Source organism: Budorcas taxicolor, chromosome 2, assembly GCF_023091745.1.
Source record: "Budorcas taxicolor isolate Tak-1 chromosome 2, Takin1.1, whole genome shotgun sequence".
Lineage (NCBI taxonomy): Eukaryota > Metazoa > Chordata > Mammalia > Artiodactyla > Bovidae > Budorcas > Budorcas taxicolor.
This window is the reverse complement of record NC_068911.1, coordinates 103,808,797-103,823,028: the sequence shown is the minus strand read 5'-3', so window position 1 is coordinate 103,823,028 and position 14,232 is coordinate 103,808,797. Positions and strand designations below refer to the sequence as shown.

Below are 14,232 nucleotides of genomic sequence, written 5' to 3'. Positions count from 1 at the left end.
CATAAAATCATATAATAGAAATTAAATCACAAGTGCATAACGACATATATGTTATTGTTGTTTAGTCTCTAAGTTGTATCCAACACTTTTGCAACCCCATGGACTGTAGCCTGCCAGGCTCCTCTGTCCATGAGATTTCCCAGGCAAGAATACTGGAGTGGTTGCCATTTCCTTCTCCAGGGGGTCTTCCCAACCCATGAATCAAACGCACATCTCCTGCATTGGCAGGTGGGTTCTTTACCACTGAGCCACCAGGGAAGCCCAACAACATATATAATAATGTTAACTGCAGCATTTTTAATAGGAAAAAAGAGATTTAAAAGCCCTTCAATAAGGAATTTTGATATGAGTAATGATATGTGCACATAATGGAATATTATACAATTATTAAAGAATTAGAGTTATCACTTAACTTGGAAGTATTTCTATGAGATAGCAAGTGAATAAAGCAAAGTGCTACAAAGCAAGAAAAGGTTTTAGAGGATTAAATTTTTTTTGACAATTAAGTTTGAGAAAGTTTATGATTATCAGGATTTGTATACATGATCACAATCAAAACAAAGAGATAAACCAAAGAACAAGACTTTCTTATATACATGATCACAATCAAAACAAAGAGATAAACCAAAGAACAAGACTTTCTTAACTCCCCTGAAAACATAATAAATTACAAATTCTGTTCAAGTGTTATTCCTATGCTATATTCATTTTGAGCTCATTTCCATTTTATACTCTGGCATTTCTTTTCTGAATACAGGTTACATATAATATTATGTGTTAACTCCCTAGTCTTAATACTACAAAGTCACCTGTTCTACCATGGGTATATTTTAATCATTTAGAGTAGGATATGCTTGTTAGTAAGCCAGTTATACTTCAGTAACTTTGTGAATGCAAAATATTGAGAAGCAAGAACAAATAACGGAGTTATTATTTCACAGATCCTCATTCAAATTCAGGAAAATTACTTCCAGAAAGCTGCAATTCTGCCAAGTATATTCTATGTTTAAACAGAAACTGAAAGAAAAATAAACTTACTGGAAGCGTTTGACAGTTCACTGGACATTGTGTGCTTTCAATAGTTCAACACTGTTATGCTTGATAACCAAGAGTAAATTAATAGGCTAACATTTTAAAATCTATACTTTAATTAAGGAAAAGTATACAATCAGGTAAGCTTATAGAGAAGCTGACCAAGATACATAAACTAGGATATGTGTCCGTCTGAAATTTCTATTCTCCATCTTTTTTTTTCTTTTTAGAGAATATTTATTAACATCATTTAATATACATTTTCATTTGTCATTCTGGAAGTCCTTTTTTAGAAAGACTCTTCTTTGTCTGATGACAAACAGCAGCCACATTGTCAGTAATTATTCTGGACCTCCACGTTGGATAAATTCAATTTCTTCTTGAGACACAAGTTTCCTTCTGTATATCTGAGGTAAAGTTTGTATTATCTCTGCAGTGTCTGGTGGACCCTGATTCATCAGCCAGTCTGACAATTTACTTTCCTTAGAATGCTGCGAAATTGAAGAAGTATGAGATGGTAGTCCTGTTGATCTCAGAACTTCTGATACATTTGGCTTAGGATAGTCTCTTCTGTCAGGGAACCTTATTAATGGAGTATGTGGCTTGACTACCCGAACGACCCTCCTGGCAGACACCATCTTGCTGCCCGTCATGACCCCCAAGAAGGGGCAGCTTCCCAGGATTAAATTTTTACAAAATCATCCAAACTTCTATATACATGAATGTATATAATTATGTATTTTATATTCATATACAATTTTATGCATTATTGTGAAGTCATGGAGACATTTTGAATAGGGCCTACATTTTTAGAATAGGAAGAAGGACTGATACATGAGGACAGATAAGAACAAGATTAGACATATTTACATTTTTTATAAAACCTTAATAATATAACCAAATTTATTTGTTTTTGTTACAGTGAATAAACAGATGTGTAAACTTAAGATGAACAATAGAAAATGAAAACATTAAAGACTTAAAGGAAAGAAGACCAAAAATTAGAAAAAAGGAAATTTATAGGCCAACTTTAACCACAGACATTTTAAAACTATTAGCATACCAAACTCAAACATTTACTTTAAAAAATATGTCATAACTCTTATCAGATTTTCCAAAGAATACAATGATGCTAAACATTTATAAACAAATTTATAGATGTAACTTTCTATATTTAGATATTAAAGAAAGATAAACAATCTATTAGCTCAAAATGTATGAAAAGCATTTGATTAACTTCAATGCTCATTAATGATAACAACTGCTAGATAACTAATAAGTGGGAACCCCCTTAGTCTGAATCATCCGCACACTGCTAACAGAGATGTCAGAAATACTCTTCTGAAAATCAGCAGTACGTCAAGGATGCACAGTATGACTGCTACTATTCAATCTTATTTTAAAGGTCATATCCCAAGTGGCAAGACAAGACAAATAATGGGAAAAAATTACCATTATTCAAAATGACACGATTGTCAATATGTAAAGGCCATTATCCAAAAGCAAACTATAATTAAAAAGAGAAGAAAGATTTTTCCTGACAAAACTTATGTCAAAATATATACCTTTGAGATAGCTATAGGAGTTCATTTACTGCTTGCTAAAATAGAGTCATAACTTCAGGAAGACAATAAAACTTCACAGGTCATTATAATCTGGAATGTCTCTGTCTTTTCTAGTTTATCTAGGATATGGGGCAGCCACAACTGTAGATGCCATTAATGTAATAATGGCATCTACTCAACATTTGGTGTTGGGGACAGAAAGATGAAATAAATATCTGTGTTTTCCTCAAGAAACTCAGAGTTTATTATGGGAAAGAAAGACTCATAAATTGTATGGTACAATAAAACATTAGGCAATAAAGTGTTTAGTATAATAAAAGCATGTTCAGAATATCTTAGAGGCTCAAAGATGTTAAGTTTGCCTGGAATGATTAGCAGATATCTCCTCAAAGGATTTAAAACTGTTTTGAGACAGATTGAGGAATGACATTCTAGGTAGATGAAACAGAGGCAAGATAATATAGAGGTATATGATACCTGAAATATTCAGAAACTGCAATTAGACCAGAGTTACAGAAGCATAGCTTTAAATGGGACTATGGAATGGACTTGAGAAGTAGAGAAGAGTTGAATTGTAGACAGTTATCCATAGCATAAAAGCAGTGTGCAAATTATCCAAAGGTCTGGAGAGCCATTCGATATGCTTTAGCAGAACATGACTCAGGTTTGATTTTAGCAACAAGGAATAGTGGCAGTGTAATACAGGCAAGGAGGAAATTGCTACAGAAACAGAAAGGAGAGGACCCTAAAAGTTATGTGGGTCTTGTTTGAGGAAAAAGATGAGTGGGGGACACATCTGATGTGAGACACCCGGAGGATCAGCAGGCCAAGATCTTTAGACCTGCATCCCTGGAAAAGGGGAATCTATCATCTTTTTAGGGTAAAAAAATAGGGTCGTTTTCTATTTCCAAATTTCACTGGATTAAAATCTCTCTATGCTCTTTTAGATTAACCAAAAATAAGTGCAATTTTCATGCTTTTTAAGTTTACCCAAGTCTTTTAATATATTTATAAAAATATTATTTTCATGACCAAATGAGTTTCATTTTTATAACTAAAACATTTATCTACTAATTCCAGTGAAACTGTAATTTCAGTTCTGCTACCTCTCATCTGAAAGACTCAAGATGCTTATTTGAATAGTTAATAAATATATAGAGAGGATTCTACTTTTTTCTAACCTTTATTTTATTTTCCTTCTGAATATTCTTATTCTTCTCCCTCTTTGGCAAATATTACTGCTTTATATGGTCTTATGTGCATTTAATCTACTTTTCAACCTACTTTATATTTATATAGAAGAAAATAATTGGCCTCTTCCATCTTTATTTATTACTTTTTCTTGGATATTCATTTAAGACATTGAGATACATCATAGATTTTTCCATAGCAAATCTTACTTTCTTATATTATTTTCTTGGATCAAGATAACTTGCCACCAATATATACATTTATCCAAATTTATCTTTTTAAATAACATGTATTTTCCTAGCTCATCTTGAATGCTTTCATCACAGCAATAGCTCTGTATTATCTTATGGTATTTAAAATGACTTGATATTTATAACTGGTATATAAGATATATTTCAATGCCCAAAGAAGCATTATTCATTTAAGTGTGGATACTAAAATCCCTGTAAATTTTTATTCTCTTTCTTAATTTTAAGATTATAAAATATTGTAGTTTCAACAGGAAAGAATTCAGCATGACAATTATCCTACTCCTATTTTAATACTGAGTAATTTATTTTTTCTCTTTCAGGTAGAACATATTTATATAACTGGATCAAAATTAGAACAAGATTAATACTATGCTCTATCTGTGTTCATATCCTAATTGCACATTCTAAAAATTCAAGTTCCATTTGTAGTTGCTTTGAAAAAATAAAACTCTCCCTGACACTTGGATGATTGAATCCTTTGGTGATTACAGTTAGAATGCCTTTCATATATTTACTCTCCAGCTCACAACGATCCCTTTTTGAAGGGAATGGCCCTCTGATCCACAGGCATAGGGGCCCAGGAGTCATGCCACATAAACTTTGGTTCCATGGCCAAGTTCCCATACAAGCTCTCTTTAAGTGTTGTATGATCTTGAACAAAGATCTTAGTCTTAGTGAGTCTTAGTTTCCTTTTTCCAAATTGAAGATGATAATTATAATACTTCCTCATTGAATTGCTGAGTGGATTAAACAATAAATATAATACTTTCTCCAATGTAACTAAGTAATAGTAATACAAGTATCACTTTTTAAGAGAGTATCTGACATATGATTATTATTTTATGTAAATCCATGATCTTTTTCCCCTTCTTCCCAGAATGGAATGAATTTGACCAGGGATGATACCTATTTCGTGCTGACTTTTCAGATGATCTCCTGGGAATATGGAGTTAATACTGAGAGATCCAGTTACTCTCTGTTAATAAGTTGAATTGGAACAAGTGAACCTAGAAGTTGAGGTTATGGCTATGCTTAGCTTTGTTGTTATTGTTATTGTTGTTGTTGAGGCTCAGCTGTAGCTATTTGCTGACTTCAAGTTTTAGGGAAAACTTAGGGGTTCTTATATTCACTGTTTACATTTCTCCTTGATTTTTCTTTCAACAAAACAGACTTCAGTAATACAGTATGTACAAAGGTTACATCTCTTGATTGTAAAGAAGAGTTTCAATATTCTCAGAATGTTAAGGTGACTGGATTGATCCATTCAACATCTGTTCTGCAATCATCATTTTAGTTTTGAACTGTGGGCAGCAGTGAAGAAAATCAGATAGAATGCTGAGCAGTGCACTCAAGGTAGACCCACCTCAAAGCTACCTCCTTAAAAGGAACACATCCTTAAAAATATAGGCGCAGAATGGCTTCTCTTAGACTCTTAAAACAGTGGATCTCAGATATTTAGCTGTTTTGTCCATTAAAAGAAAGAGATTGATTCTACTCCAGATGTTCTCATGTTACTATCTGTATCACCATAATTATGCTCACCTCAAAAGAATTAGGAAAGATCTTTACCTTAGAATTACTTCAAGTCCTTTCAGTTAAATATTTAACTTTATGAAAAATTTCTCTACATTTTCCTTTTTTTCCTTATTTCACAATCAGTTGGTGCCAAAGCCCTCGTCTGATGGTACTTTTTATTCTTCATTTTTAGTACCTGCCAGTTCAAAGCATTATATTTATTATGTATCTTTCTCTGTCATCCATTAAGTTTTCTTCTCCTGAGGGGGGAAAAAAGTGTTGCTCTTATTGTTATAATCCCCATCATAACCAGGCAGCCCCTTGTACATGTCTGATATACAGTCAGTGTTCAGTAACAAGCATGTGATCCAGGAGAAGCTGATTTTTTAAAAAACTCAGTGCATAGTTGAGTGAGAATAAAATTTGGGCAGACCAAGACTTTTTAACCTAAAATGCCCCAGTCTTTACTGTAGAGACTACCACCTAGCTCTACAATGGCACACACTTAAAACAAAGTCTCATTTCACCAATTATCTTTGCTTTATGGATCCAGTGATTACCTAGGGTATATCTTGAGGGCCATCCCTAATTACTTAATTTTCCTTTTTAAAGGCATTCCTATTTTTCTAGCTTAAACAATTTCAACAGCTCTGGGGTAGACAATAATAAGTGTCTTAGAAATAAATTATAGGCTAAAGGCATTGTTGAGCCATTTGCATTTAAGACTCATTTACTGAAATTATCAGGCTGGGTTATAACAGATTGTGGCTGAGGCACCTGCTGCTTAAGACTTTCAAAAGCTATTTTGACTTAGAAATGATATCTAACATAACAGGAATCTTTTACTACTAACAATGTGAACTGAGGATAAACTTACTAGTTCTGTTAACCTGTTATCAAAGAGAAAGTTCTTGTATCTAAGACTTTTGTTGTTGTTCAGTTGATCACTCCAGGAAGCCAGGCTTCTCTGTACTTCACTATCTTCCTGAGTTTGCTCAAATTCAATGTCCTTTGAATCGGTGATGTCATCCAACAATCTCATCCTCGGTCATCCCCTTCTCCTCCTGCCTTCAACTTTCCTAGCCTCAGGGTCTTTTCCAATGAGTCAGCTCTTTGCATCAGATGGCCAAAATATTGGAGCTTCAGCTTCAGGATCAGTCTTTCCAATGAATATTCAGGGTTGATTTCCTTTAAGATTGACTGGTTTGATCTCCTTGCTATCCAAGGGACTCTCAAAAGTTTTCTCTAGCACCACAGTTCGAAAGCATCCATTTTTAGGCCCTCAGCCTTCTTTATGGTCCAACTCTCACATCTGTACATGATTACTGGAAAATCCTTAGCTTTGACTATTGTGAGGTATTTGACTGTGTGAGGTATTTAACACAGCAGAAAGAACCACATACTTTTGCCTTCCTGCAAAAGGGACAGTATATGACAGAAAGGTGGAGTTCTGGTCCTACCACTCCTAATTCTCAAACTCTGGCCAACTCTCTGGTTTCACAAAGAATTAGTCTTAGAAGCTGCAGTACTTCATGCATCTGACCTCTGAGGCTGTCATAAACTGAGAGACAGCTTTGCTCTTTTCTGGGCAAGCAGAGACTCTTATCAAAACTCATAGTTTTTACATATTTTGAACACACACTCTAATTCTATCTCCAACACCTTAAATGTTTCCCACCGGCATATATTTCAAGCAACTGATCCAACACAGGTAGTCTTGCACCAGCTCCAAAGAAATACTCTCACATAATGAAATCAATTGAATTAATTTCACTTGACCACTCAATTACCACCAATACACATGTTAAATCATCACTTCAAGGTAATTTGTTTTATAATTACTTGGCATAGTAAAAATTAATCACTTGGAAGCATTACAAAGTAGGTTTCACTTTTTGCCAGACAGAAAAAGTGGTTTGCAAGCATATTTCCCACTGCCAACCCAGCCTCACTGAGCACACTCACTATGGTCTAACATGCAAATATTCTATTGTGTGGGTTCCTTCAGCTCTGTGTTTTCTTAAGTCTTCATTAATTCTCTTCATTGGTTAACTCTTCAAATAGCAAACCCCTATTCATCATTCTGCCCTCAGCCTTAAAGGTGCTTCTTTGGAGAAAATTTTCCGAATTCTAAGGTTAGGTTAGGTACTTCACTTATGTGAAAATGCTCTCATTTTAATTACAAGATAACTTATTTGTTTGCTGCTTCTTTCACAATATTACAAACTTCATGTGATGAGGGGCTTTGCCCCTGCTACTTTTAGCTCTGTGCTCAACAACTACCACAGAGGTAGTGACATGAGCCCCATTCACTGCTGTGAAATAACATCTAGAATACCGTGGCAGCAGTGAAGTTTCCAGGCTAGTCCTTAAAGAACAGTAGTAGCTATGCCAGATTTTGTGATTATCATTGTGGAGCAATGAAAAAGATGGTAGTAACCCAAATTTTCCTGGGCAACTCATCGTTAAATCAAAGGTTTGTAAACTCCTCTCTGGACAGACACACATGCTATTCAACTGGGAAAAAAAAATAGAAAATCTTAATAAATTCTCAACTGTGGAAATAAACATATGCATTCCTAGGGAATTTTGGAAATATTTGAAGAGGAAGAATCTTTCCATGTCTATGTGTTCCTATAAGTCTAACAGATGGTAGCAGTGAGCATAGAACTTGAGGGAAATTCAGGTAAGGGTGACCTTCTTTGGTTATTTGTCTGCCAGGATTGCCATAACAAAATATCTGAGTCACAGACTGAGTATTTGAAACAACACAAATTTACTTTTCTCATATTTCTGGATTCTGGAAGTCCAAGACCAAGGTGTGAAAAGATTAGGTTTCTCCTGAGCCCTCTCTCCTGGCTTCCAGATGGCCAGCTTCTCACTGTGTGTTCACATGACCATTTCTCTGATGATGTGCATCCCTGATGTCCCTTCCTCTTATATGGATACTAATCATATTGAATTAAGATGTCTTAAGATATCAAGACAGCAATTCATCTTAATTCCATATAGGCCCAATTTCCAGATATAGTCACAGTGAGCAGCTAGGGATTCTTCTAAACATGAGTTTAGGAGGGACATAATCCAGCCTATAAAATCTAATAAATTTCATGATTCTTGGATATCACAGGTATCTGCCCTGTCAAAGGAATAATCTTTAATGGTGCTATATTTTGTCATGCATGAAATAAATCATACAAAGACTATTCAGTTCAGTTGCTCAGTCGTGTCCGACTCTTTGTGACCCCATGAATTGCAGCACACCAGTCCTCCCTGTCCATCACCAACTCCCGGAGTTCACTCAAACTCACGTCCATCGAGTCCGTGATGCCATCCAGCCATCTCATCCTCTGTCGTCTCCTTCTCCTCCTACCCCCAATCCCTCCCAGCAGCAGAGTTTTTTCCAATAAGTCAACTCTTTGCATGAGGTGGCCAAAATACTGGAGTTTCAGCTTTAGCGTCATTCCTTCCAAAGAACACCCAGGACTGATCTCCTTGCAGTCCAAGGGATTCTCAACAGTCTTCTCCAACATCACAGTTCAAAAGCACCAATTCTTTGGTGCTCAGCTTTCTTCACAGTCCAACTCTCACATCTATACATAACCACTGGAAAAACCATAGCCTTGACTAGATGGACCTTTGTTGGCAAAGTAATGTCTCTGCTTTTCAATATGCTGTCTAGGTTGGTCTTAACTTTCCTCCCAAGGAGTAAGTATCTTTTAATTTCATGGCTGCAGTCACCATCTGCAGTGATTTTGGAGCCCCAAAACAAAGTCTGACACTGTTTCCACTGTTTCCCCATCTATTTCCCATGAAGTGATGGGACCAGATGCCATGATCTTAGTTTCCTGAATGTTGAGCTTTAAGCCAACTTTTTCACTCTTCTCTTTCACTTTCAGAAAAGAATCTTAAAGTGTGCATTTTGCTGTTAAGATTACATGGTCAAGAGATGGGATCAAGATGATGAGATAGCATGAAAAGATGCTCAACAGCACTAATTATTAGAGAAACGCAAATCAAAACTACAGTGACTAGAATGGTCAGAATGGTCATCATCAAAAAGTCTATAAACAATAAATACTGAAGAGGATATGGAGAAAAAGGAATCCTCCTACACTGTTGGTGGGACAGCCAACAGTTTGTGTAAACTAGCACAACTACTATGGAGAATAGGATGGAGATTACTTAAAAAGCTAAAAATAGAGCTACCAAAGTGACCCAACAATCCCACTCCTGGGCATATATCCAGAGAAAAATTTGAAAGATACATTACATGCACTCCAATATTCACTGAAGCACTATTTATAATACCTAAGACATGGAAGCAGCTTAAATGTCAATCAACAGAGGACTGGATAAAGAAGATGTAGTACACATATAAATGGAATATTACTTAGCCACCAAAACAAATAACACCATTTGCATCAACATGGATGGACCTAGAAATTATCATACTAAGTGAAGTTAGAGAAAGACTAATATCATATGATATCCCTTATATGTGGGACTTTAAAAAAATGATACAAGTGAACTTATTTATAAAACAGAAACATACTCACAGACTTCAAAAACAAACTTATGGTTATCCCAACAAACTTATGGTTACCAAAGAGGAAAGGTGTTGTCTGGGAAAGATAAATTAGCAGGAGTTTGGGGTTAACATATACACACTGCTGTATATAAAATAATCAACAATGACCTACTGTGTAGCACAGGGAACTCTACTCAATATTCTATAATAATATATATGGGAAAAGAATCTGAAAAGGAATTGATACATGTATCTGCAAAACTGAGGGGCTTCCCTGGTGGCTCAGCAATAAGGAACCTGCCTGCAATGCAGGGGATGCAGGTTTGATACCTGGGTGGAACCTGGTGGGCTACAGTCCATGAGGTTGCAAGAGTAGGACACAATTTAGTGACCAAACCATCATCACCACCATGTATAACTAACCAGTTTTCTGTACACTTGAAACTAATAACAATATTGTAAATCAACTGTACTCCAATATACAATATTTTTTTAAAGATGGTGAAGTAGGAAGATCCTAAGATCACCTCCTCCCATAAACACAAAAATCACAGCAATATATAGAGCAATGCACTCCGAGAACAACCAAAAGAGTAGCAGGACATCTCTTCTACAATTAAGGATACAAAGGTGAAAAAGTACATTGAGATAGATAGGGAAAGCAGAGACAGCATCCTGTCAGGACCAAATCCCAGTGTGGTTACCTACAAACAGGAAGGGATATCATAACTATGGGGGTCTTCCCTAAGAAGCAAGGAGTTTGAGCCCTCACATCAAATGCTCGAGGTCTGAGGATAGGCACCAGGAAGATAAGTCCCCATAACTGGCTTTGAAATACAATGAAACTGCAGTCTAGGAGAGCCAGAGAGCTGTTCTATATTGGAGTCTTCTCTTAAAGAGCCCGTTAAACTCACTCCAAGTCCTGGTACAGAAACACCTGGAAAAAAAAAAAAAAAAAAACACAATACAACTCAAAAATGAGCAGAAGACCTAACTAGACATTTCTCCAGAGAAGAAATAGAGATGGTCAATAGGCACATGAAAAGATGCCCAACATCACTAATTATTGTAGAAATGTAAATCAAAACTACAATGTGGTTCATTAGTATCATTTCTTTTTAGATGCCACATATAAGGGATGACATACAAATGATTTTACTTACAGAACAGAAACAGGTTTCCTAGTAGCTCAGCTGGTAAATAATCCACCTGCAATGTGGAGACTCTGGTTCAATTCCTGGGTTGGGAAGATCCCTGGAGAAGGAATAGATTCCAGTATTCTTGGGCTTTTGTGGTGGCTCAAACAGTAAAGAATCCGACTGCAATGCAGGAGACCTGGGTTGGATCCCTGGGTCGGGAAGATCCCCTGAAGGAGGGCATGGCAACCCATTCCAGTATTCTTGAGCCTGGAGAGACTCCATGGAGAGAGGAGCCTGGCAGGCTGCTGTCCAGTTCATGGGATCCCAAAGAGTTGGACATGACTGAGCGACTAAGCACAGCACAAAACAGAAACAGACTCACAGACTTATAGAACAAACTCAAGCTTGGTCATGGGAAGGATGGGGGAAAGGGAAAGTTGGGGAGTTTGGGATGGACATGTACACACTGCTACACTGAAAATGGGTAACCAAGAAGGACCTCCTGTACGGCACATGGAACTCTGCTCAATATTATGTAACAGCCCAGATGGGAGGGAAGTTTGGGGGAGAATGTATATATGTAGATGTATGGCTGAGTCCCTTTGCTGCTCACCTGAAACTAGCACATTGTTAATCGTCTATACCCCAAAGCAAAGTAAAAAGTTAAAAGAAATTACAATGAAGTACCATCTCACACCAGTTAGAATGGCCATCATTAAAAGGCCTACAAAGAACAAATGCTGGAGAGGGTGTGGAGAAAAGAGAACCCTCCTACATTGTTTGGTGGGAATGCAAGTTGGTGCAGTCACTGTGGAAGACAGTACGGCAGTTCCTGGGCAGATATCTGAACTAAACTAAAATTCAAAAAGATATGCACACCATAGTGTTCATAGCAACACTATTCACACTATCCATTGCATGGAAACAACCTAAATATCCATCAACAGATGAAAGGATAAAGAAGACATGGTACATATGGAATACTACTCACAGCCACAAAAAAGAATGAAATAATACCATATGCAGTAGTTGCAACATGGATGAAACTAGAGATCATACTAAGTAAGATCAGCCTGAAAGAGAGAGACAAATACCATATGATGTCACTTATATGCGGAATCTAAAATATGAACAAATGAGCCTATCGATGAAATAGAAAGAGACTTCCAGACACAGAGCCCAGACTTGTGGTTGCCAAGTGGTGGGGGTGGGGAGAGGTGAACTGAGAGTTAGGGGTTAGTAGATACAAACTATTATATAGAGAACAGATAAACAATAAGGTCCTACTTTATTGAACAAGGAACAATTTTCAATATCCTGAGATAAACTGTAATGGAGAGAACATAGAAAGAATATACATATAACTGAATCACTTTGTTGTATGGCAGAAATTGAAAGTGAAATTAAGTTGCTCAGTCGTGTCCCACTCTGCAACCTCAAGGACCATATAGTCCATGTATATTCTCCAGGTCAGAAGACTGGAGTGGGTAGCCTTTCCTTTCTCCAGGGCATCTTCCCAACCCTGGGATCAAACCCAGGTCTCTCACATTGCAGGTGGATTCTTTACCAGCTGAGCCACAAGGAAAGCCCAAGAATACTGGAGTGGGTAGTCTATCCCTTCTCCAGCAGATCTTTTTTGATCCAGGAATCAAACTGAGGTCTCCTATATTTCAGGTGGATTCTTTACCAACTGAGCTATCAGGGAAGGCCTGCAGAAATTAACATATTGTAAATCAACTGTATACACACACACACACACACACACACACACACACACACACACATATTATGGCTGAATGCATTTTAAAAATGAGACTCATGTATAGGTCTCTTAGAAGGGACTCACTTCAGATCTAAGACCTCATCAAGACTAAAAACGAAAGGACGGAAAAAGATATTTAATGCAAATAGAAACAAAGATAAACCTGGGATAGCAATACTTTTATCAGACAAATTAGACTTTAAAACAAAGACTAGAACAAAGAGCATTATGTATGATAAAAGAGCCAATCCAAGAACAAAACATGTTTAAAAGTGTGTGTTTATATGTATATATCCAACATAGGAGCACCTACATATATAAGGCAAATATTAACACACCTAAAGAGAAGAATAGACACCAATGCAAGAGTAGTTGGGGGCTTTAATACATGGATAAGTAATCCAGAGAGAAGATCAATAAGGAAATACTGGGCTTAAATTACACCATTAAACTAGATTACCTATTAGATATCTATAAAACATTCTACCCCAAAATGGCAGAATACACATTTTTATCAAGTGCACATAGAACATTCTGCAGGAATGATCATGTGCTAGTCCACAAAACAAATCTTAGTAAATTTTAAGACGACTACTGAAGTTATACTAGTCATCTTTTCTGACTACAGCAGTATGCCAGAAGTGAATTATAGGAAAAATTAACTGGAAAAATATAAATGTGTGGAGATTAAACAACACAGATTGAAAACCAATGTGTCAATAAATAAAGAGAAAACTCAAAAAATAGCTGGAAACAAGTGAAAATGAAAACCCAACATTCCAAAATCAATGAGATGCAGGGACAGCAGTTCTAACAAGGAAGTTTATAGTAACACAGGCCTATCTCAAGAAACAAGATAAATCTCAAATAAATAACCAAACTTTTAATCTAAAGGTACTAGAAAAAGAAGAAAAAACAAAGTTTAAAATAGTAAAAGAAAGAAAAATTATCAGAACAGAAAAAAACGAAATCAAGTCTAAAGAAAAGTAGAAAAGATCAGTGAAACTAAGAGCTTGTTCTTTGTAGAGACAAAATAGACAAATCTTTAATCAGACTCAAGAAAAAAGACAGAGTTCAAATAAATGAAATCATAAATAAAAGAATTTATAATCAACATCACAAAAATACAAACATTCATTCAATTATAATAAAAAAAAAATTGGATAGCCCTTCTAGAAGAAATTGGTAAATTCCTGGAAACATACACTCTTCTAAGACTGAACTGAGAAGAAATATAAAATCTAAA

General features: G+C 36.1%; 1 protein-coding gene across 1 annotated transcript; it reads right to left on the bottom strand.

Moving 5' to 3' along the window:
* Positions 1-1,373: 1,373 nt before the first annotated feature.
* LOC128043912 (alpha-ketoglutarate dehydrogenase component 4-like) lies at positions 1,374-1,685 on the bottom strand. Its single transcript, XM_052636326.1, has one exon. The coding sequence runs from the start codon at positions 1,683-1,685 to the stop codon at positions 1,374-1,376; it is 312 nt and encodes a 103-aa protein (XP_052492286.1).
* Positions 1,686-14,232: the final 12,547 nt, after the last annotated feature.